The sequence below is a fragment of the Hakea prostrata genome, chromosome 1 (assembly GCF_041222555.1).
Source record: "Hakea prostrata isolate BN-2017 chromosome 1, UWA_Hpros_2, whole genome shotgun sequence".
Taxonomy (NCBI): Eukaryota; Viridiplantae; Streptophyta; class Magnoliopsida; order Proteales; family Proteaceae; genus Hakea; species Hakea prostrata.
Window position 1 is genome coordinate 62,100,321 of NC_142600.1, and position 26,625 is coordinate 62,126,945.

Here is a 26,625-nt window from a genome sequence, read left to right on the forward strand (position 1 = left end):
TGGATGTATTTCCCCCCCCTCCTTTGTTTACCCCTTGGTCTAGGTTAATTGTTGTGGGGACCTTTATCGGGTGCATAGTTGTCAAGGTGATGACGCGAGGTGAGGCGATAGAGGGCAACAAAAACTAAGGTGACAAGGCGATGGCTAGGACGCCTAGGCGATGCCTTGACAACTTGGGTTGGTTGTTTCCGCCTCTTCCCCTCTTGTACATTCTCTCTTCACTTCAAGCTTTCTTTGGTGATGAATTCTTTAATGACACCCCCCCCCCCCCAAAAAAAAAAAAAAAAAAAAAAGATAAAATTTGGCCTTATAAGAAAACTAAATTCTTTATTTGTATTCAACTTTTTAGTAGTCTTTGCAGGTAGGAAATAGGATCACTTTGTCCAATGAAAGATTCTGCAACTTGAGTTCATACTATTATATAAACATATATAGTGAAAGATAACTAATATTGAAATCAATGGACAAGATAACTGCTGTTGTAAATCATATTTTTTTATCAATAATAATAAGGGGAAGATAACTATTATTTATGTGAATGAATACTTAAGTCACTAAGAAGATTCCTGATATTAAAATCACCTAATAGACCCTTAATAATTGACTAGCATATCATTTACCTGGCAATCCAACTAATTTTATATAGTTAATGAGGAGATCATTGGAAGCATTCTAACAAATCAATTTCCCTATGCTTATTGATTTTTAACCCCTTACAACCAGAAATTTGCTCACTAGTATTGATATCAGCTAATCTATTCATTACCTTGTACTTAGTGATTTTATATTGGTTTCATTCGGTTCAGTATTTGGTGTGAATATTGGTTAAGTTTAGTGCAGTGTGGTTTTTATACATTTTCATCATTGCCAGTCCAAATCCGATCCATTAAGGATCAGTTTGGTCTGCTATGGGCTAGGTTTTGATACCTTACCAAGTGGTGGTGGTTTGCAGTTGAACTCTTCATTGCTGATCTGATTGACTAGTTTTGCTATTGTTGTTTCCATTCAATTGTTTTAAGTGCACCTTACTTTCCAAACTGGCTCTATATGGTGGCAACAAAGGGGAATCAAAGGGAAGGAAAAAACTTACTGAAAATAAGAAGGGAAATTCTGTAATTATGGTTATGTGAACTTCCTAAAACTCCTATTGTTTGTAAATAATTTTTTATTGTAAAATTCATCATAGTTTTTGAATCTGAGGAATTTGATAGCCAAGTGAAGTGAAATTGACTAATTAAACATGGTAACTTATTTATGTTAGTTACACCATCATGTGAGGTACTTGTTGCAAAACTTTTCACCTTTATATTAATTTGACATCAGTTGTCCGGTCTGTTTATTCATCTTGCAACAAAATATAGCAACCATGTAGTTTCTGTATGTGATTTACTTTTGAATTCTAAACAGGAATGGGTATTATGTGTTCGGGCCTGCCAGTATTTTTCATCTAAATCTGCTACTTGCATTGCAGGGTCATATGTACTTATTTATTCACCATGTTTGTTTTTATTCCAACATATTTGGATTTGAGACAAAGGTATGTTGTTTTTCTTCCTCCATCGTTTTATTTTGTAGAAAACTAAATTGAATTAGTTTTTTCTTTCCTCAATAATTTTTTTGTAGACATGCAAATCATGCCTTTCAATTTTGCCTAGGAAATAACAGTATATATGAAGACCAGTCAATACCTATGTGGTAAAAAAGGTGGGTCATATAGGATAAATCATGGAGAAAAAATAAACTGAAATGCTGTTCATGTAAACACTGGCAGCCCCATGTTTGACTTAACTTAGAATATTCCTAGAAGATTGGTGGGGCCCAAGATCAGATTACCTAAAGGCTTTACTCCTGGGAGATTTAGAAGCTTAGTTTAGCTTTTATTCTAGTAGTTTAATTTTTAGTTCCTGTTGGTTGGATTTTGCACTGTTGTGATTTGTAAAGCCTAGTTTCTAAATTCAGTTTAGCTTCTATTTAGGTAATTTCTAATTTTACTTTGTATGTAGTTGTTGAGAAGATCTGTTCCTCAACAAAGTACTTTCTAATTTGGAAATTAGTAGTTTGATTTCTTGCAAAGCTTTACTCGAGCTATAAACTGGTCCTCTCAACGCTGAAGAAAAGTAGACTTTAGATTAATTGAATTTCTGGCTAACCTCAGTTATGGAGTAAAATCCATGTTCAATAGCTGAGATAGCTGTGGATGAGAAACCCAGGGTTGATACTGTTAGATTTATGTAATAGAGGCTTTTAGGAGCTAGTAGTTGTCCAGTAGTTGGTTTGAGAGTGAGTTGTTTGCTTGTTCACTCATCTCTCTTTTTGGAACCCTAAGTAATAAAGGGGTTCCAAGGAAGGGATTCTTCTGTTGGAGTGCTTGAAGAAATACTGCAAGGAGCATGAATGCAAACCATGGAGACATGGAAATCCCATATCATTTGATGAAATAGTGCAAACCATGGAGACATCAGAAGTCAAACAGTGCCCCACCTCACGGTGCCCACACACCTCACGGTGCCCCCACACCTCACGGTGCCCCTCAGCCTACGGCTGCCCAAAACTCACACATAACATTTTCGATCCTTTCCCCACTCAATTTCCCCTCTATTTAATACCCCTCAACTAACCCTAATACTCTCTCTCCTCCACATGGCATCATCCTAGGGCCCTAACAATTTCCAGGTGTTCAAGAAAATACAGCCGCTAGCCTCATAGGAGAACATGGGGTTACATAATCCTAGAATTCAATTGGATAAATGGGTCGACCCATAGGGTCGAGTTGTACTGTACCGTACACCTCTGCACCCTCATCAAAACCAAGATTCATGATGGGCTCCGAGCTTGGGCCTGTTGGCTTAACCCTCTAGTTCTATCACAGCTCTAACAAATCAGGTCATTTGGGTTGCCCGATAAAATATGTCAGTTCAGGTCCATCTACAAAGTTGGGTCCAAGAGTTTTGGGTCACACATATGACAAAACACATGGAAGGGAAAAAAGTTATTGAGCGGTTAAGACTTTTCATAAGTTGACCCACGAATAACAAACTCAAAGGAAGTTAGGAACATAAAGAACAAGATACAGATCCATCCAATTAGTTGAAGAGACTACACCATAGCCTGTAACCTTGGTAGAAGAACAATCGGCAAGAATAACTGGAGATGAGTTATTACAACTAGATAAGGTGGAAAACAAGTTAGACTTACAGGTGATGGGTGGAAGCGCCAGAGTAAATAATCCCAGGATTGGATTTGGTTGTAGTAAAGGCGGAGTTACCTGTGTTGGCTATGGTGGCAGAGGAGGATGAGGCAGGGGTGGCTTCAAGCTGTTGGAGACATTTCAATGGACTTGCATAATCATCATGAGAGACAAGAGACCCAGTGGATGTACCTCCTGATGGAACAGTTGGTAGTACTCACTGAAGTAGAATTATTGGTTGGGTCTGTAAAGCTAGTATTGGCCACCTTATGAGCACATTATGGTTTTCCATGTTTCGCCCAACGTGTGTACAGTGCCATTTGGTTTGCTACAAAATGCTTACTGTCGAGAAGACTTATCAGAGGGTTGTCTACCAGAACCATGGCCAATGGAACCACGTCCACGACCACAAGATTGTCCATGCCTCTTTTGGAACCTATACCACGTTCAGCTATAAAGGCTTAGCTGCTTTCCTCTGAGACAGCAGTAGTGGGAGTCATTTGGTTACCACTAACCAAAATTCAACCAAGAAAAGACTTCATTAAGGGAAGGCACTGTTTCCCCAGTAAGCAACGTGCTTTTAACAGGCTGATAGGATGAAGACAAGCAAAGAACTTGGCAACATAAAATTGAGCTTCTTAATTTAAGGTCACTAGTCAAGGGTTGGCATACCTGAAGTTCTTCAAGGTACTCTTTCTAGGTTGCTAAAATAATCACTCAGAGTCTTGTCCCCTTGAGAAAACCGAAATTTTGTTTTGTACAATTCATGTCTTAGTTTGAGACTAGCTTTGAGGAGGGTCCTCCTAAACCCCCTTAGCTAAGGTGTGGAACGTCACAATAGCCGCAATGGAGGGTTGAATGCTGTTCCACAGCCAAATTTTTAACTGTAGAGTTCTCACACATCCATTCATCATGTGCGAAAACAGAGGTAGGGTCTCTGAGATCAGGTTTCCTGATGTATTTTAGTTTGAATGTAGGCTTCAACAGCTTGATCCCATAGAAGATAGTAAGAAGCACCTTTTAATTTAACACTGGTATTTGGACATTCAGTAATTCAGCAGGAGGCTCACTTTTAGCCATGAAAACAATAGAAACAGAAGCAGCAGCATCAAACAGAGTCCGAAAACAGCAATAATGATAGCAATAAGCAGCACTAACAAGCATTCTAGAGAACAGGGGAAAATGGAATATTTTGCAGATGCAGCAAACACAGAAGCTAGTAGGATCACAGATTATGCCAATACAGTAGAGGGAAAACACAAGGGAAGATAGACCTGGGGAGAAATCAGCACTACTCAGAAAAAGTAGAGATCACCAAATCCATAAGAGAACTTAGTAGAAGAACATCCAACTAGCAACAAGGCACCAACCTGCATCAATGGCTGCATCTGATGTATTGGACCTTTCCTTAAAATAAAGAGTTTCATCTGATATCTATAACCTAGAATAGGCACAACTGATCGCAGATAACATGCAAATATAGATCAGACTTGGAAGATTAGGAGCTTCACAAAATCACTTCTCTAATCACATTCAGAAAGGTGGAAGAGCAGCAAGTTGCTGTGATAGGTAGCACCGAGAACTCGAATTCCTGAGAGAGACTTGAAACAGCAGCAAAAGAAGATCGATTCTGGTTAGGGAGATCTTTAATGCTATGATACCATGTCAATTTTAGGAAACCAGAGCCAAAAAAGAACACCAAAAGTAGAGATCGAGGAGAGAAGATGAAGGAAGAAGATGAAGAGAAGAAGAGATGGAGGAGGGGAGAGTTGCATAGAATACAGCTCTCACCCTTGTGGGTCGTTTATTAATAACTAAAGGAAATTCAGATCTATGATAACACCTGAATCTGGTTATGCTCAATATATTAAAAATAGAAACTAAGCTTCCTAAGTATTGTTTCATACTCAAGCTACAAGGAAAAGGGAAATAAACAAAAATAGGATAACAGAAAAGACATGTGGCTCAAGACTGAAGTCATAACACATGTACACACATACATTTATGTACCATTACTTATTAACAGAAGACAATCCATGCTGGAATATTCTTCTATAAACATAAAAACCATCAAAAGATTGAACCTAATTTGTGGCATAATGAATTGCTCCAATTCTTCTTCTTAAAAGAACAGATATGAACATGTCTTAGCAGTAATTTCTTCCACATTTATGAGTTGTTTTATTTTTTATTATATGTATATATATTTTTTTCTTTTTCTTCTGTGTGCTTGTTGAAATAAATCATTTCTAGAATGACAAGGGCTACTTATGGCTCCAGCATATAGACTAAAAGAGCCTCATTTTGGTAACTACTCTGCTTTTCTCCATATGTTAAGGCTATGATTTACTATAGTGACTTTTTGGCTGGTTAGAATACCAATTGATGATGTAATATTTTAGTGGGTGAAAAATATTAAGTGTGAGAAACATAAATAAAGGTCTTTTCCCTTTGTTTTGAATTCTAAGAACCATGGTGGACGGGGTAGATTCAGATGAACCCTAATCCTAGTGAGGTGTACTAAATGTCCATTAACTACCCAATAGTTGAAAGCTGAGAGATTTCAAGAAACAGATGATCCAAAATTAACAAGCTTAGTGTCAAACATGCAGTGCAGTTGATAAACGGTGGTTTGCTACACTTTATTGGAAGATACATGACTTCTATAGACTCGTTTTCCTTTTGTACATTTTGAATTTGTCGTCAATTCGTGGTGTTTCTCCGTTCACTACACTTTATTGGAGGATACTTGACATCAACCAACTTGTTTTCATGTTTATGTATTTTGAGTTTGGTGATTATGTGTTTTATTACTAATTCCAACCCTCCACCATCCAAAAAATATCATTTAAAATCATAGTGTATTAAAACTTGATACCTACTGCAGAAAGCCATCTCGTTTAATGAGGTTACCCGTGTACGCAAAGCAAAAACTGCAGGAATCTTCCCCAATGCAATAGAAATTGTGGCTGGTGGAAAAAAGGTAAGCTGTACTATGGTACTTGTTTCCTTTATGCACAATATTTTGTCTTGTAGTTATATAAATGCCATAAGGGAAGCCTTGGTGCAATGGTTAAAATTGTGCTATTGTAAGCTATTTGTTCTGGGTTCAAAACTTGGAAACAGCCTCTCAGGCTTTGACTGAATGGAATAATTCCCTGATTTAGGCTCGCTCCAGGATCCTCTTCCTTGAGAATCTGCAGTCTTCTAGGGCTGTACTACCTTTTGGTGGAGGGTTTTGGGTATATTCTAGGTAAGGATTAGGCTAGGGTTAGGGTAGATTTGGCCATGCTTAGGAGTCTAGGGTTTTATGTTTTAGAGCTTCAAATCTTGTTGTAGTTGTAGTTTCATATCTGTAATTTGAATTAGGGTTGAGAGTTTAGGTTTTGGAAAAAAAAAAAAAAGAAATCTAGGGTTAGGGTTTCCCAATAAGAACACAACTTGCAGAATTCTAGGGTTTAAGAGATGGGGCGCCTGGAAGTTAGGATCAAAGGTAGGGGCTGGCTTTAGAGCTTAATTCTAGAACAGGGAAGGGTTTAGGTCTAGGGTGTAGGGTCCTATAGGTCTTAAATTAGTTGCTGCACTTCTTAATTTTAATTTTCTGGAATTTTCAGAAGTGCCACAGGCATTAGGAGAAGAAATAGAAGGAGAAAAAGTATGGAGAGGGGCTGGGGTTACTGTTTAGAGTTAGGGGAGGGTTGGGTGTTACATAATAGGGATGGGGAAGGGATCCTAAAGCTGCTGCAAGGGTTGAAGGGCTTTAGTAGGTCCACGATGGAGAGGAAGGGAGTGGGATTACAGAAAATTAGGGCTAAAGGGGTAGGGGAAGGCTGTGGGTAAGAGAGAAGAAGAACAAATAGGGCTGGGGTGGGGGAAGGGTTTAAACTTACTTGGGACTTTAAGTAAGAGGCTGTAAATGCAGAAAATATGCAGAAAACTACTCCTTGAAGTAGCCGCAGGCTCCTCTAGGGGATCCACGACCTCTCTAGCTTGCCTCCATAACTCATTCAATGTTTTACTCCTCAATACAACTTGCTATTTACAATCCGTGAAGGCTTATTTGTAGCCTACTGAAAGAAATTAGACTAGGACTCAACTTTAGGAATGAAATCAAGCTAGGACCCTTAACTTGCAATTCAAATCAAACTAAAACCCCTAAGACTTTAACTCACATAAGGAACCTTCATAACTTACTTTGAAGGATTACATTTGAATTCTAAAAGTAGATGTAGATTCTCTGCAAGGAGTACAACAACACTAGTGGACTCTTTCACAAACTGGAATCCCACTCTAATTAAGACTCTTTAATAACTTGCAAAATAAGGACACAAATTAAAAAAATAAAAAAATAAAAAAATAAAGATCTAGGGTCCCACAAAATAATTGACCCAAATATACCCGAATTCGGACTCGATAAAATTTTACAAAAACAACCAAAATACCCCTATACTTGGACGGAAATCCATAGATTTCTGGGGCACTGGTAAACTCCCTGAGCCCTCTTTGGGCAGTCTTGGATCTGGTTTACATTAATTGTACTACAAGGGTACAGAGCTCGCCACTTGGAACTAGATGAGGAGGGAATTGACAAACAGACACCTTTTGGAGCATAACAAGACCAGGCTAGAGGAGCAATTCCATATGTTGAAGCAATATATATGTCTATTGCATATTACGTTCAACAATTTGATTCCCAAGCATCCAAGATTGGTACTAGAGAGAATAAGCTTCAAGCCATAACTAGTTACAAGCTTGGGTTGAATTATGACATCCAGATGGCACTAGGTGTTACTAATGCACTAGACCTTCAAGACTTGTTTGATAGGGGTCTAAGGAAACATTATTGGCTAAAAAAAAATGAAGCAATCAGGTCTACAGGAAGGATCCATCCTTCTTTAAACCACCTCGTTCCACTTCCCCTCTTGTAGTTTCTCCATTAGGGACCCTTTTATCCAGATTGGAAGTCAAAAGAGGCTTCCCAACACCAACAACCCTGGAAAATGTTTTTATTGCCATGAGATGGGCCACTTTGCTAGAGATTGTTCTCAAAGAAGGGAAGTTGCTATCTTTGAACCTAGCCATCAAGTCCCTAAAGAAGAAGTACTTTGCCCTCACTGGAACCAGACCCAGAGACTAATTATGGTGGAGAGCACGTGAACCCAGATCTCCACTTGAACGTGATGTTTAAGATTTTAGTTTTAGAGACTGAAGGAGAAGACTGAAGGAGGACCAATATATTTTACACCAGAGTAAAGTTTGGTAAGTTCCTAGCCTAGACAATTGTAAAGAGCGGCAACAATGTCAACATGGTGTCGAAGATTTTTATTAGAAGAATAGGGATCATGATTGAAAAGCACGCCCAACCCTATAAGGTCTCCCTTCTCATTAGTGTGAGACTTGAGGTGAACTTTAGATGCCTAGTGCCAGTAAGCTTGCATTCCTACTCTGAAGAAATTTGTTCTGTTGTTGTCATGCCCTAGTTTTTCGTAGACCTAGTGGGCCCATAACAGTGCAATTTAGCTGGGCACATGTAGGTTGTCTTATAACTTAACATTAAATATTCAACCAGATAACAATTGGATCAAAAGACTATTATGCTCATTAACATAATCCCAAAAGATACATTTTGGGTGATGCTCTTGGCATCTAACCTCGCCATATACATTATTTTCGCATTGCAATTGCTAATTTAACATAACCATACATGACCTGTCTACTACTAAGGAGTGGTCACTGGAGGCCACTCAGTCTTACTTGTGACCACGACTCCTTTAACTTCTCCCCTCAGTAGCTGTGTCTGGAATAGTTAAAGGAATTTAATGAGTCTTTCAGCTTAGCTAGTGAAACTAACCAACCATACTAATAGTAACAAAAACAGCATTAAAAAAAACACACTAAATAACATTAGAACTCTGCTCATAAAAAAAGACATATGCAATTGAATACATCCATAGGTATTTTTAAAGCAGTAAACGGTAGGTTTCCTTTCCTTTTCCTTATTTAATATGTTCCTGCCGTAGACCTTCCATTTAACTTAGGCTTCTATTAAAGAATGTGTCATAAAGTGCTAATATCCTTTCATACTATCCTTTCTCGTATAATACTTGGGGTGCAACAAATGAGGTATCCATTAATGGTGGAATTAATTATCCTTACCTATCTCATATAAGGATTTCAATCATAAAGGTTATGCTTCATTGTCAAGCATGTGCGAAAGACCAAGTCCACATAGCTCTAACATGTTATTTTTCTTTACGTTAACAAAGTTTGTTACACCCATTTCACTTATTCATACTTGTCCAACATTATCTTTTATTTCTTAAGCCTGTTGAGAGTACTGCATAAGGCACTTATTATAACTCAATATCACATTGAGCAACCTTTCACCTTCCTTACACTTCCTTATAGAACATCTCATTCATTTCGTAGTGATTTCCGCAATCAAACATTAGGGTGAAACAAAATTCATATATACATGAGGGCATGCATTACGTTTTTTCTTTCTCTTAACCATAACTACATTAGTTCACAATTTTCGTCAATAATATATGCTTTAGAGCTAGGCAAACTGAGCATCAGGTACAACTCAACCTGTACCTAGAGCGTTCCACTTAAAAGAAGATCCATAGATTTCTAATTTTTTGTTGAAGTACAACAAACAAAAGGGCAAGATTCTTATGAAAACAGCTAACAACAAACTAATACTAACAAAACAATAGGCCCCTCTATAAAAGTGTTTGATGAATAAATTCTCTCTTTCTAAAGGACTTAGTAGGGTCTTTGTTCCATGGCCAAATAATCTATTTAGTGGCCTTCAAGTTACATGTGAATGAGAACGAATGAAACAAAATCAAAACATCTTTACCTTCCAATCAAAACCCAATTGTAATGTTTTCTTTTTCTCTTCACATTTCATTAACCTTATTTTACTAATATACTTTATATATATATATATATATACACATTTTGAAAGTTGATAAAAGAAAGAAAGAGAGAACAAGGGAAGTGAATTAAAGAGAGGAGAGAGATAATTTTAGGGTTAGTGTGTTACCTTTATGCATGGAAACAGAAGGAGAGAGGAGAAAATCAGAGAGGAGAAAACAAGAGAGGAGAAAATCAGAGAGGAGAAAACAAGAGAGGAGAGCAATTAAAGAGGAGAGAGTGTTGAAAGAGATAAGAAGAGAGAGAGTAAAAACTTGATGCAGTGCTTATGTGTGGAAGCAAGAAAGAAAGAGAAGAGAGAAGAGAGAGAAGTGGAAAGGAGAGAGAAGAGAAAGAGAAGAGAGTACAGAGAGAAGTGGAGTGGAGAGAGAAGAGAAAGAGAAGAGAGGAGAGAAAGAGAAGAGAGGAGAGAGAGTATAAAGTGGAAATATTGCTTGTGCATGGAAGCAAGAAAGAAAGAGGAGAAGTGGAGAGGAGAGAGAAGGGAGAGAACGCAAAGAGTAGAGAGAAAAAGACAAAGAGGAGAAGAAAGAAAAAGTAGAGAGAGAGAGAGAGAGAGAGAGAGAGAGAGAGAGAGAGAGAGAGAAAGAGAGGGAAAGCTTATTTGGAACCGCGTACTCGGAAATAGTCGATAATCATCTTAAATACAGGAGAAAGGGCAGGCTTTCACTAAGTCAATATCAAGAGATGTACATAGAATGTGAACATGTAAGTGATATTGACTAACCTATGTATGTTATAAGTGGGTAATTCCACTTAGTAGATAGGTAGCATTCACATGTTAATATAAAATCTACCTTATTTATTCACTTATGCAATTTATGAAAATGCATGATATATTACTTTGTGAATAGAATAGAAGTGCATGAGATCAAATGAAAGCTTAAGAACTTGATGGAAATGTTTGAATTGAAATGCTGATAATATGCTTAAGCTGTTAAATTATGAATTTGAAATGATGCTTATACGTGTTAAATTTAGAATTATCATGTTCTCTTATTTTAATGATTAGATTGTATGAATTATGTCTAGTCTTATTCAAATAAGGCTAAGTGATGATTGAAATGCAAGAGGGGTGCACTAAAATGGACAGGGTATAGTAATGCAATACTGAAATTGAATACGAAAAGAAGAAAGAAAAGGGAGGAGATAAGAAGAAAGAAAGAAATAAAATGTTAATGGCCTTTGTAAGTCTTGGTACCTAGTGTACCCAAATGGGAGGGCATGAAGTGAGGTTGAAAAGTGGAAAGAAAAGGGAGGAAATAATAAGAATAAAGAAAGAAATAAAATGTTAATGGCTTCTGTAAGTCTTGGTACTTAGTGTACCCAAATGGGAGGGCATGAAGTAAGACTGAAAAGTGGAAAGATAAACTAGACCGATGATGGCCTCCTGTGGAAAACACCTGGCCTTGTGCCAAAAGACTGGAAAGAGAATCTCTTAATGAGAACCTCTAAGGCTAAGACTAAGACTGATGACACTTGTGTGGTTTAGACTGAAGATGTCCTCTCTACAGGTAGCGCTTAGGTCTGGTTTAATTAAAAAAAAAGAAAAAGGAAAATTAAAAGACAATTGAAATGCATAATGCTATATGACTTTAATGTGATAATGGATGCAGGATGAATTGTCTGACTTACTTACATGGTTGTCTATATTGCTTACTGGGCCATAAAGCTCACTATTGTAAATATTGACAGGTCCCCTGATACATATGACAAAGGCAAGGGTGCTGCCACCCAACAATGCCTTTAAAGTAGAAGATGGAAAACCTTTTTTCTTTTTGTTGCAACTGATGTTTGCTCTATTGAATTATGAATGTATATATTTCTTTTGAGGTTTAATGTACTTAACTAGGTACTGTTGAAAACTCAAATGTAAATACAACAGGACTTTGGACTGTATACATATATTTATGAGTCAAACTGTCAAACAAGTTATCAGTTTTCGTCCTTGGAAAGGTTTAGTTTAGCATTGTTTTTAGTGGCTATAAACAGGTTGATATTGAGAGGAACTTTCATGTGCCCTGATTGGATGTCTGTAATGTGTTCAAGTTTACTTCCCTTTAATTCACAACAAATGGGGACTAAACAATGCTCTTAAGCATGAAATATCACGTTTCAATCAGTAATATTTCCGTCTGTAACATCTCTCCATCTCATAAATATTCCTACATGTCTAATGTCGAACTAATCATGGCAGTATACAATAACATAAGAAATTAGAGTTCCTTGACACACAATCACATGTTAAGTTAAGGATTCACTTACTTGTTGTAGACATTCTTGTCCACCTTTATCGGTTAACCTCTTTAGGACAGCCCCTAGTTGATCCCTTCAACTTTGCCCTACCATACAACATGCCACTTAATAGTTCATGGTCCTTAGAAATGACGTAAAAGCCCCTATCGTGTGATTCTTCTTAAGCTATACCAAAACCCCCCTTTTTTGACCTTTCTAAACATCCATACTACTCTCAAATGGGGTATTTGGGGCCTTAAAACTAAGGATAGCAAGTTACCAAGCGGCCGACCACTTACCCAGGCTACAGCTCTAGGCAGAGCATGGGCGGCAGCAATGTGCAGCACCAACATGCGGCTGGCCGCTCATTGCTCTGCTGCACCTATTTCAACTCATTTTTTGGGGTTTTCTTGAAGGAGCCCCCTAGATTTTCATTCCCATGTTCATATATATTAGGTATTGGTTCAAAATTGACCCTTAGGGTCCCTTTAAGGTGGGATTAAAGCACCAGTTTCAAGTGGGAAAAGATCAAACCAACTAAACCCCAATTTGACTGAAAAAATTTCGGACTTCCCTTAACTTGGGAAGCTGAACCTTTATTTCTACGAAATCGCTTAATGAGCTAGGTACCTCAAACATTAGAACAATTGTTTTACAGAACCAAATACAAGGATTCGTTCCTTACCTTTAGTCAGGCCATATTCTTGCTGGAAAGCCTTCATCAAAGCTTGATCTTCCTTTTCCTTGGAGGTAGTTTAGAATTCCTACCTCCCTAACTCTATTTCCTTCCTTAATTACCGAGCCTTCAGCTCTGGGACATCCATGCAGCAGCAGCTCCCCGATTTTGTTGTTCCCTCTTCTCTTCCTTTCCCTTCTTAAGTCGTTTCCTGCCTTGGGTTATGAGCTTAAAGCTCATAGAAGAACCCTCAACTCCTATATATGGAATCTGGTTCAGATTTGAACTAGACCAGCCCTTTGGGTTCAAGAGTAATCCAATAGAGGCTTGAATTTACAAATGAAAACCTCTCTTAAACCATTTAGCAACCAACTTTAAACCATGGTTTTCAAAACTCTAGCCATATTAGATCTTTGGTTTACTTTTAGTGGAACCAGTTGACCTTCCATTAGACCAAATCCCTTTAGTCAGTCCTAAGCAATTCCGTTGAACCAACCCATTAACTTAATCCTCTCATTAACCCAACTAAACTCACATAATTAAAGTTCTCTTGAACCAACTTTTGAACTGAATGGGCTTTGAGTCCAGCTCCTTTTTCGTTCTTGTGAACCTCCAAAGATAAAATAGTTTAGAAGTGGGTTAATAAACTCTTGAGTTTGCTTAAAATCTTAAAAGCCCTTATGGCCTTTTTTTTTTTTTTTTTCTTTTTTGTTAATAAAATGATAATCTGGACGCAGGTATTGCAATTGTGGTCTCTTAAAGTTCTCTTGAACCAACTTTTGAACTGAATGGGCTTTGAGTCCAGCTCCTTCTTCGTTCCTGTGAACCTCCAAAGATAAAATAGTTTAGACGTGGGTTAATAAACTCTGAGTTTGCTTAAACTCTTAAAAGCCCTTATGGCATTTTCTTTTCTTTTTTTTCTTTCTTTTTTGTTAATAAAATGATAATCTGGATGCAGGTATTGCAATTGTGGTCTCTGTGAAGCTAACTGACATCATCCTTGGAAGATCATTGTTGTACGACAACAATGTCACCATCACCACCTAGGAGAATAAGTGTGTGTTCGAGTATAAAGCTCGAAAAATTATCTTCCTACAAATTAACCTTCCAGATGAAGCTAAAAGCAACAGTCCCTTAGGAGTCAAGACACACTAGAAGAAAAGGCAAGACGAAGAGCTCCTACTGGTCCCACCCTACAAAACAAAACGAAATACCATTGAAGACCTTAAAGGTGGCAAGTTAGGGCAAAGAAGTCAAAGTCTAACACATTCATCGAGGATGAATGCTTCTAAGAAGGGGAGAACTGATGTAACAAGGGGTAACCCCCCTCGGGAGAAGCCCCAAAATCATAGAGGAATGAAGGAAAAGCAGCCCCAAAACATGCGGCCCTATACGATGTCGAACCCCATTAGGGGCCAACTTGGTGATTTTACCAACCCCCGAAGTCCTGATTGATCTTATTATGTTCATCTTAGTTTTTAGGAGTCCAGATCTACTTATTTTACGAGTTTGACTCACTAGTTAGACATTGTCCTTGTTCCATTAGGATTCCTAGTTGGAATCCTATTGTCAAGTTGGTTTCCTTCTTAAAGTAAGAAGTTTGATTTATAGTTTTTTATTTGTTTAGGAGTTCTTATTAGTTTGAGAAGGAATTCCAATCCAAATAGAATTCCTTGTTAAGTCCTAGTCCAAGTAATCATCTTTAGTTTGTTGAGTCCAATTATGATTTCCCTCATTGTAATTCCTCCACATATGTAACAGGTGGATAGTGAATATGTTGCAAGAATCAATTATGGTAGAATGGCTTAATAGATCAGTGTAGTCCCTAGCCTTTTATTTATAATGAACCAAAAATTACACTATTATGTAATTACCTTCACTTGGGCAACAAGGAAATAATAAACTGCATAAACAAACCAAACCAAACCACTAAAGAACCGAACCAATTAACTCTCCCCCTCGAGTTGAAATTGACCTCCAACAGTCCAACCAAATTACAATAACTTGAAATTGACCTTTTGTCAGGAGACCTAGCCCAATCTGCATCAATATATGCTTCTACCTTTAGATTGTCTATAGGTGACAAGAGTATTCCTTTCCCAAGAGTTCCCTTCAAATATTTTAGTATTCTAGTAACAATCTTCATATGAGATGAAAATAGATCATGCATAAATTGGCTCATTAGCCCCAGGACATAAGCAATATCAGGCCTGGTATAGGACATGTAGATAAGCTTCCCTACCAACCTTTGTTATCTTCCTTTGTCCACTGCTTTACACCCCAACATTCCCACTTCAGATAATAAATATAGAACATGCTTCCTCTGGGATAGGTATATACCCTAGATCTTTAGTTTCAAACTCTTTGCCAAAATAGTCCTTCAGGCTTTATATTTCTTCACTATCATTCCCTGTGATAACAATATCGTCCATATAAACAATAAGAAGAGTGATCTTAGTACCTGACTTCTTGACAAACAGTATCACATCATTACTTTGCTTGTACCCAACAAAAGTCATCGCCTTTTGGAGACATCCAAACCAACACCTTAGAGATTGTTTCAACCCATAAATTGATTGCTTCAATCAACATACTTTCCTTGTAGCGCTGTCTTTAGAGAAACCGTATGGGATCTCCATATAGACTTACTTCCTCCGACTCCTTATGTAAGGAGGCATTCTTTACATCTAGTTGTTAGAAGTTCTAGTCTTTTTTCACAACTACAAATAGAAAAACTTTGACGGTGTTCAATTTTGCAACATGGGCATAGGTCTCTTGATTGCCAATCCCATAGGTCTAGGTACCCCTCTGCAACTAGCCTTACCTTCAACCCATTGACTGATCCATCCATATTCTATTTAACCATAAACACCCACTTACAACCCATGGATTCTTTTTCTGGAGAAAGTGTAACCATATCCTAAGTACCATTCTTCTTCATTGCCTGCATTTTCTTTACCATTGTTGCCTTTCATCTTTTATCAGCATAGGTTTCCTGCCAACTCTTAGGAATAGAAATAGATGATTAAGAGGATATTGAAGCATTGTAGGAGTCAGACAAGGGATCATAAGAAACATACTTAGCTGTGGGATGTTGAGTACAAGATCTAGCTCATTTTCTAATAGTATTAGGAAGATTAAAAGAAGATACCTCAGGGAGAACAGTCAAATCTGATGCTAGAGTAGGAGATCCTTCTTTGGCCGATTGGGATACTTCCTCAGATAAGTTTGCACCTCCTTGTTCTGATCCATTTTGTTTTGAAAGACCTTAATAGTCTGTCTTACAGGAGTGGTCTCTCCTTAACCAGGATCCCCATAAGGTTTAAAGGAGGAAGGAGGAGAATTGGAGTCCTTGGGTATGTTGGCTGAATTCCCCCGATCAAGAATTTCTTCCTGAAGTTCTAAGTTGTGTGTGTGAGCCTGTATGTGTGGTAGGAAGTCCAATGTTGGAAAGAACACCTCTTCTCTTAGACTCTCCCCCTAAAGAGGTGTTTAGTGAGGACAAGACTTAAAGATGACATCCATAGACATACTGGTTCTTTTGGAAGGAGGATGATAATATTTGCACTCCTTCTGAGTTGCAGAATAACCCAGAAATATGTAGCATAGGTTGCAAGGGAGGCGGTTTACTCGGAGGCCTATGATTTTGGCATGACACCCACATTCAAAACCTTTGGGGAAATAATAAATGAAGATTCTCTGTTGTGAATCTTATTAGGACACTTAAAACTAAGTATCTATTGGGCATCCTATTTATAAGGTAAGACAGTGAGCATAGCTTCACTTCAGTATTGGTTAGGGACATTTATGACAATCATAATAGAATGGGCTATCTCTAACACATGCTGGTTCGTTTTTAGCAACCCCATTCTGGCCAGCCGTATTAACACAATTGGTTCAGTGTATTATGCTAGAGTTAAAGAGATCTATGAAACTCACCATCAATATACTCTGTTCCATTGTCACTGCGAAGAATCTTCACAAGTGTCATTGAATTTAGTTTTTATTATATTATGAAAGTCTCGAAAACATTAAAAAAAATCTCATTTTTTCGTTTTAAAAGATAAATCCAAGTTGAGCGAGGATGACAATCAATGAAAGTAACAAAATATTTATAACCCATAATAAACACATGTCGGCAAGGGCCCCACACATCAGTATGAATCTACACAAAAAGAATAGATTTTTTATTATGAAGAGAAGGTAATTAAGTAGAGTGAGTTTGCTTCGCGAAAATGCAGGGTTGAAGAAAAAAACTTCTTCATTACAAAAGGAAACTAAATAAGGAAATACTTTCTTAAGGGTTCCTAGAGGGGAATGACCTAGCCTATGATGCTATTGATGAAGGTCTGACAAAATTGAATGGACCTGATAAGGAGATGCAGTCGTAGCTGAAAGTGATCCTCCAATTAGTTCTAGCAGGTATAGTCCATTATCCAGCTTACCACTTCCAATCTCCTTCCCTATTACTAGATCTTGAAAAACACTGTAGGAAGGAAAAAAAGTCACTTTACAAGTCATATGTAAGACTATTGATAGAAAGTAAGTTGGTAGAGAAGGAGAACATGTAAAACTTTAGACAAAGAAAGTGAAGGAGAATGTTGAATGGTCCCTTTTCCAGCAATGGAAGAATAGGAACCATCAATAATGCAAACTTTATCTTTCCCTGAGGCAGGAGAATAATGTAAAAAGAATGATGCAGAACTTGTCATAAATTTGTAGCTCCTGTGTCAATAATCTAAGGAGTAGAAAGAAAAGAAACATAGAAGCCTATAAAAGTGTTACCTGAGGTAGCAAGATAAGAATTGGTATGTGTAGTGGAAGGAACAATAATAGAGGTTGCACCAACAGTAGAAGATTGCAGAATACGTCACAAAGTAGCTAACTCCTCCTGGGAAAAACCAATGTCTGCAGTAGGTGATGTGGGAACAGTCTCAGAAAGATTGGCCTTCAGTTCACCCTCCTTTGTGCCCTCTTTTGCTAAAAAATTACTAGGTTTTCTATAGAGCTTCCAATAGTTAGCCTTTGTATGATGGTTGTTTAAGACAATGCTCACACTTGACATTCTATTTGGTTGAATCATATTTGGTGCTAACAAACTGTAAGGCTGACTTCTCTACAATAGGAGCATGAAGCATGGCCAAATGACGGCTTTCGTCATAGAGAACAAGGGCATAAGACTGTTCCAGTGTAGGAAAAGTAGAATGACTCAATACTTGCACCCTAATCTGATCATACTCCACATTAAACCAACCAAAAGATTATAAACCCATATTTTATCAACATGCTTTCTATAGGCATCCACCTCATCAGGATTGCTGGGGTGATAGTCCCCATAGTGATCCAACTCTTGCCAAAGAGAGTGTAGTTCAGCATAGTACTTGGCTATAGTCAGTTCCTTTTGGGTAGTCTCATAAAGCTTTTTCCATTGCTCATAAACCTGTGCATCATTCCCTAATTGGCCATATGTTTCTGTAGAGTAACTCTCTAGATCTGGGCTGCAGTATCAAGCAATAGGTATCTGCGGGCAAGATTGAGATTCATGGAATTCAAAAGGAATGACATAATAAGAGAGTCATTCAAGATCCATTTATCTTGAGAGACTCCTGTGGTTGCATGCTTGATTGAGGTGCCTGTAATATGTCTAACAAGTCCTCTTTCGGCCATAATCAGATATGCAGATCAAGACTAGATCAAATAATTTGTTCCGTCAAATCTTACCGAAAGAGGAGGAAGAGTGGGATAATTTTCGAAGCTAGTGGGAATACTAGTACCATTGGTGGTTGCTATAATTATTTTTGTGAAACTTCCTGCTGTTTCTTCAGTTTTTAATTCTTCGAAACAACTGAAACATCGCACAATTGATAGCCGGACCACCCAAAAAATTCTAGGGATTCATAAAGAAGGGACAGCATCAAAGAAGAAGTATTAGTTCATAAATTGCTGGAAAAGAAGGAAAAAAAATAGAAAGGAAGCACCGCTGGCAGTAAAAAGAGGTCCTACTGCCGGCGGAAAGAGTAGCGGTAGGGTGGGGATGTCATGGCGATGTCAAGAGGGTGGGGCGATGTTGGTTCTGTGGGTGGAAGTGCAGCAGTGGTGGTGGTGTAGCAGTGGCAGAGAGATCTTTTGCTTCTTTTTCTTTTTTTTTCTGCCCTAATCGATTTTTAGCTTTGATGCAATGTTGCAAGAATTGATTATGGTAGAATGGTTTAATGGATCAGTGTGATCTCAAGCCTTCTTTTTATGACGAAGTAAAAAGTACACTATTACATAATTACCCTTACTTGGGCAACAAGGAGTAGTAAACTACATAAATCAACCCATCCAAACCTCACCACTAATGAACCAAACCACCCAACAAAATGTTGAATAAAATAGAGCGTTGATGGAAGACTTTTGAAGCCCATGGCCTTGGTGTTTTTAGTTTTCTGCAAATTTCCAGATTTCCCTCTCACTCTCAAGCTTGTGCGGCCTTGGAAGACTTAAAAATTTGCTGAATTTGTTCAAGGGTCCCTTAACACAAGTAGGCATCCACCCCCACCTCTCCCCTTTTTTCTTCCTTGCGCAAACCCTTCCCCCTTTCCCTCTTTTTTCATGAGGCATCTCATCCCCTTCCCCAAAACCCTATTTCTTTTGCATCTCCAAAACCACCCATTCAAATGGCACGTGGACCCTCTCTTAGTCAGAAAACATTACTCACATCCCTTCTTACCTGGCAAATATATCAAAACCCTCCCTTTTACTAACTTTTTCAATTAAAAAATATTTTTACTGTTAAATATTATTTTGAAACCCTAAACTACCCTTAATTAGATAGGGTAAACCCCATACTACCTTTAATTATCCTAATAGTTGTAACTCTAATTTATACTTAATTAAATTTGTTATTAAAACCCTAAATACCCTTGTGTTCCTTTCATGGATAGACAAAGGAAAGAAACCCAACCAATGACTCATCTTCATCAACCTTCACTTGTACATATATTGTAACAGCAATTAACCCACAACACCATTAACAGACATGCTGCAGGTGAATCAGATGGGTGAGAAAGTTGGAAGGATCACTTCATGGCTGTCTGTAGTTTACAAATAGGCAAGCCAGGGCTCACTGGTTCCACTGAAAGGGCCTGCAGAACACTCGCCCAGGTTATATATTACCATGAAATTTACTGTTTAATCGATCGTTTTGATCAAGTTTGGTGTTGCTTTATATAAATATGTGGAAATTAAGCCATTATCTGGGGTAATTATTTGGTGGAATATGCATGGAATGCAAATGAAAACCTCTGAAAAACAAAACCCTTATCTTCAGATGATGCTCGGGTGCAGAAAATACTTGGATTGTTCTTCCTTCTCACAGAGAGCATGAAATGAGTACTAGAAAAATGAATTGTTAGCTAACTGGTTAATTGGGTAAGTTACCTTTTAGAAGAACAAGAATGAGAAGTAGGAAGACGCCTACAGGAAGAAAATATACAAAGCTGAAAGCTCCATAACTTTCTGCATTTGATACCCTCCATGAACTGCAAAAGAATGATCCCACAGTAACGGAGGGAAAAGTATAGAAAAGCTTAGAGACCCAATTATTGGAACCGACGGAGTAGCAGCAGAGCAAGACCTCGGCAAAGGCGAAGAGGGGAAAAGATGTATCCAAGGAAAACTACCCAAAAGAAGAATGTGAGAAAAGAGACTGTTTACACTGCGGGATTTATGTGGCGAAGTGGGCAGGGGGCTTCAATCTATGTTATCTGATTGGAGTGTCTTGACTCTTGTGCCAAAGTTCACCTTCTCAGCTTCAGCTTCAGAAGCACAAAATGGGGTTGGGACATGGGAGATTCAAACCAAGATCAGAGAGAAAGGGTAAGCAGGTGACAAAAGGAGGATATAGAGTTTGAAAAGAAAACAAAAGGTTAAGAAGATGAGTAGTCATTTTTCTTTTCCTTCCTTTTTTTAATGAAAAGAAGACGGGTAGATGTATAGAGGAACAGAGGGTATTTTGAGGATTTAATTAAAGCATAATTTGAAATTACATAATTACATTAAAACATGTTCTTAAAATATTTAACAGGAAAGCATATTTTAATTGAAAAAGTTAGCAAAACGGGAGGGATTTGATGCCTTTGCAAGTTAAGAGGGGAGTCAAGTGATATTATCCAACTAAGAGGGTGTCCAAGTGCCATTTGGTCAATTAAGAGGGGAGGTAAGTGATATTTACCAAATTTTCTGAATTTGTTCAAGGGTTCTCTCAACACAGGTAGGCATCCACCCCCCACCTCTCCCCTCTTTTCTACTTTGCAGAAACCCCTCGCCCTTTCTCTCTTTTTTCATACGGCACCTCATCCCCTTCCCCAAAACCCTAAATCTTGAACTCCCGATCCTAACCATAGCCAACCCCTTGGAGTTTGGTAAAACTAGGAAACCTAGTTTGGGAAATTAAGTCTGAAATTACAAATCTGTTAAAACAGATTTAATTCCTGCACTTGCCGTCCACATTCTAGCTTGACAGAATTTTAGTTTCATACCCGTAAACCTTAAAAGACCCTCCACTCATCTTCTCCAATAAATCCTAACCCTACTGAAACTGGAGTTATAATGCTCGAAAACAGATTCTGTTTTTAGTCTAGAACCAACACAAAGCCCCTTGGCTAAACCTAATTTCCCATACCCTCAATCTTAAACACAACCCTAGATCCCCTAACCTAGCTTCAATTTGGAAGTCAAACTCCCTTAGCTGCAGGTTTGTTTGAGCCTCTACAGATGCTGTCCACATCAGAAGACTTAGTTGCAGGCTTTTAAACCCTAATTCAGTTAAATATCCTAGCTGTAGGGTATAGTGGAGCATACTTAGCCACTCTCCACTAAAATTACCTGTAAATTGACCCAGAACAGCAGAGTGAAACCCTTAATTTGCTGCTGGTTCTTGATAATTGATCCTAAAGACTGCCCCCTGATGTGGGTTATATCAGTTTTCTTGTCCTATTGTTAGCAAGATGGGCATGATTGATATCAATGAACCGAGTACCAACCGGAGGGGGAGTATTGTAATTTTGGGTATAGGGCAGGATTGTCCCTATGATATTATTTCGTAATATCCCGCATCTGTATTGCTGCTTTTCTTGTACTCAACTGCTCATAACTCAGGCTGGCCATGTCTCTCTGACACTATTTCAGGTTCTCGAAATATTCTTTAAAAAACCCATCAAATTCTAAGGTGAAGTCAACCTGCGTTCTTACTATGGCTAAAAGGATAGCTGTGTATGAATCCACCTCCCTCGAAGCAAGCTTCTAGAAAGCCCCACGTAAGGTCTAATAGCCTATCCATTCCCCACGTTTGATCCCTTATTCCATCCACAAATCAAGAATCGTCATAGCTCAATAAGCCACTTTACATTCCATGCATACTGCAATCACAATACCCACCATTGCCTTAACCTTTGATCCCTAGTGTAGCGCCAAACACCTAGCCAATCCATAGATCAGCCTTGTCTTAATTTTCACACCCTCTTTTCCTCCAAAATCAAGCTCAAGGTAATCAGTACTAAGCTCAACCGAAGTGTCTTCCCATTCCATTATCATTATACCCCCCCAAACATATCTCGAAATCCCCGCCTTACCCTTTCCTCTGGAAACTCCTTGAAACAGCTCCTATGCCCTTCAAATACATTCCCTACGACCCCCTATACAAACCCACCAGGGTTTTAGATGTTGTAACGAAACCAGGACCTCTATTAAAGATCAATCGAAGACCGAGAGGAGAGAAAACTAGAGAGAAAGAGAGAAGAAAATGAGAAAAAGAGATGAAAGAGAGGGACACCTCAAGCAAGCCTCTCCCCTCTAGTTCACACTTTATTTTTAACTGATACAAGCGTACGAGTAGATCCCAATACCTGATGGGTTCCATACTACTAATTTAGGATACATAACAAAATAAAATCTAATAAACATAAGATCTTATCTAACTAATCAGGAATGAGAATATTCCACCAAATCAGCCAGCTTGATCACTTGATTTTATATTCTCCATGATCCACCTTCCTTATTTGATTTTTTATGCTCCATGAGCCACTTTCCTTATTTGAAACATTAAACCGTCAGACCTCCCTCAAGTTGGAGAGTATTGATCTCCAACGCCCAACTTATAACATCCTTCTACAAAGGCTAGACCAGATAAGGGCTTAGTAAATATATCTCCAACTTTAAACACTGGATTACTTGCTTTGTAGATCGTAGCCTAATTATCACAAAACATCTCAACAGGCTCTTCAACCTCATCACCAACTTCCTTCAAGAACTATTTGACCCAAAAGATCTTTAAGACTGTGTGAGCCATAGCCTAATATTCTGCCTCAACATTAGACCTAAGGACTGTAATCTGCTTCTTACTCCTCCAAGGGACTAAATTCCCTCTAAGAAATGTATGGTAACCAGTGGTGGATCTCCGATCATCTCATGATCCTGCCCAATCTGCATCTGAATATCACACAATTTTAGATGCTCATTTCTTTTGTACACTAGTCCTTTTCTTGGATCCTTCGTCAAGTACTATAATATCTAGATCATTCCATCCCAGTATAGCTTTTTAGGTGAGTGCATAAATTGGCTGATGACCCCTACAACATATGATAAGTTTGGGCGAGTCATAGTGAGGTATATAAGTTTAGCTACCAGCTGCCTCTATTTAAGGATTAAACAAATTCTCACTATCTTCTTTAGTGAGTTTGAGATGAGTATTCATGGGTGTATCCATTGGTTTGCACCCAAGAATACTGGTCTCAGTCAACAAGTCCATCACATACTTTTGTTGGGAAAGACTAATACCTTAACCGCTCTGTGGAATCTCAATTCCAAGAAAATATTGCCAATGCCTCGAGCCTTTATCTAAAACCAAGTACTAAGAAATGTCTTTACTTACTCAATACCTGTAGCATCACTTCCAAAAACAATTATGTCATCCACATACACAATTAGTAAGACAATTATAGACTTTGTCCTGTGTACTAAGACACAGTGATCCGAATAACATTAGGAAAATCCCAATTCAAATAACATGGAACTAAACTTTTCAAACCATGCTCTTGGGGACTGTATCAGTCCATATATTGGCTTGTGAAGTCAACATACTTTAGTAGAATCCCCCCCAAGCAACAAATACAGGAGGTTGCTCTACATAAACCTCTTCAGCCAAATCTCCATATAGAGGCATTTTTTATGTCTAGCTGATGGAGAGGCCATCCCAAGTTAGTCGTCAATGACAATTAAACACGCATTGAATTCAAATGGGCTACTGGAGAGAATGCTTCAAAAAAATCTACACCATAAGTCTGGGTAACCCCTGTATAACCAACTGCGCTTTGAGATGCTCCATGAAACCATTAGAATTATTTTTAATCACAAATATCCACCGACACATAACTAGATCCTTACTTGGAGATTCATAAGAGTTGGAGTATTCATAGAATGTATTTCAGATTCTATCATAGCTTTCCAACCTAGATCAGAGAGAGCCTTAGTCTATGTTAATAGAATAGTAACAGAAGACAAAGATGTGGTAAAGCTATGGTAATGAGTAGGCAAATGAGAGGTTGTAACATAATGAGAATTAGTATACAAAACATTTGACCGTTGAAAGCTAGAATGCTTATCTTTCCTCAAAGCAATGGGAAGATCATCAGGATTATCAAATGCTGGAGGAGGATCTATAGATGAAGTGATATCGTGGTTGTACCATCTGACTATTTTTATTCATCGATGATAAACTTGCAATGGTGGAAATTGGATTTGTACCGTGTTTGGACAGGAATTATAAGAGGTTTGGCTGGGTCTCCAGAGGAAAGCTGGTCTCAGTTGAAAATGGGCAACACCACAAGTAAAAGGGGGGGGGGGTTCAAACTTTTCATCTTTAGACAATTGGTTAGGATCATAATACGGAGTTTTTTTAAAAAAAAATTAACATCAGCTGTGACAATTTGATGCTTAGTTATAAGATAAAAAACTTTGTATCCTTTTTTAAACTGAAAATAACCTAGAAAAATACACTTGTGAGCCTTGGCCGAAAACTTATCTTTTGGTTGAGGCAAAACATGTGCATAACATATGCAACCAAAGACTTTGGGTTGAGATGGAAAACAGGGGGTACTTTGGATAAACAACTCAAAGCGGTATCTCATGTTGCAAAATTAAGATGGCATTTGATTTAACAAAGTACACGATTACACGCTGTAAGTACAACATCACGCCAATACCATTTGGAAACACTCATATAGAATATAAGAGATCTTGCTACTTCTCACAAATGCTTGTGTTTCTGTTCAGCCAGACCATTTTATTGTGATGTGTATGAACAATTGGATTGATGAAGAATTCCTTTAGTAGAACATAAGTCAAAAATCCCATTTTGCATGTACTCTAAGTCATTATTAATACGAAAAGTCTTGACAGAGGTGTTGAATTGAGTAGAAACTTATGCAAAAAATCTGTAATTATTTTTAAAACTTCACCCCGATCCTTCATTAGAAATAACTAGGTAAATCTAGAAAAGTCATTCACAAAAATAATAAAATACTGAAAACCAAACCGATTGGGAATGCAACAAGGCCTCCAAACATCGGAATGCAGTAAAGAGAACAAACTTGTATTCCAAGGTTTAGTTCTAGCAAGATACTTATCTTACGATGTTTACCTAACTCACATGCCCTCACAATTTATTGAAATAATATTCTTGTGATTAGGTACTACCAACCTAAGTCTACTAGGAGAAAGGCGTCCCAAACGATAATGTCAGTCCAATAGAGACACACTCTACGCCTTCACAGCAAAAGAATAAAATTTAGTTAGATAGTACATCCTATCTTCTCAATTCCTCCATCAATCCTCCTTTTGGTCCGAAGATCCTGAAGTTCAAAAAAAGATAGGAAGAACAACACAAAACAATGTAAGGCTTTGGCAATACGACTCACAAAAAATAAGATTAATTGGAAATTTTGGAATGTATAAGGCAGAGGTAAGGTACAAATTGGGTAAAGAAGAACCACTTCCATTACCAACTGCAGACGACTTCTCCTCGTTGGCTATAACAACAGGGGTATGGTTAGTAAACTCAGAAAATTCTGAAAATAGGGAAGAGGTACCAGTCATACTGTTGAGAAACATGATATTGGTAGAATAGCTCAATTGATCTGTGTGATCACAAGCCCTTTATTTATAATAACTGGGAGATAACACTATTACATACATACCCTTACTTGGGTAATAAAATTTTATATAAACAAAAACTCTAATAGAGTTGAACTCATAGTAGGACTCAACCCACACTCCCCCTCAAGTTGAAGCATAGATATTAGTCATGCACAACTTGCCTATAATAGGAAGGAAATCTCCTTCCTTTAAACCCTTAGTGAAAATATCTGCTATTTAGTCTCCAGACCTCACAAAAGGCATGCAGATGAGCCCTTGTTCCAGCTTTCCTTTGACAAAAAACCTATCAATTTCAATGTGCTTAGTCTAATCATGTTGCACAGGATTATTAGTACTAATGGCAGCCTTGTTGTCACAATATAACATCATAGGGTTTGGAACATGAGTGTCC

The 26,625-nt window shown here is 38.0% G+C and overlaps 1 protein-coding gene across 2 annotated transcripts in view; it reads left to right on the forward strand.

Moving 5' to 3' along the window:
• The window catches only part of LOC149029322 (protein VASCULAR ASSOCIATED DEATH 1, chloroplastic-like), a 98,029-nt gene that overhangs the window by 9,144 nt on the left and 62,260 nt on the right, over positions 1-26,625 (forward strand). For both annotated transcript variants that reach the window (XM_089141520.1, XM_089141517.1), the window contains exons 4-5: positions 1,472-1,537; positions 6,075-6,170. In XM_089141520.1, the coding sequence (XP_088997646.1) occupies positions 1,472-1,537; positions 6,075-6,170 (162 nt within the window). The remainder of the gene's footprint in view (positions 1-1,471; positions 1,538-6,074; positions 6,171-26,625) is intronic.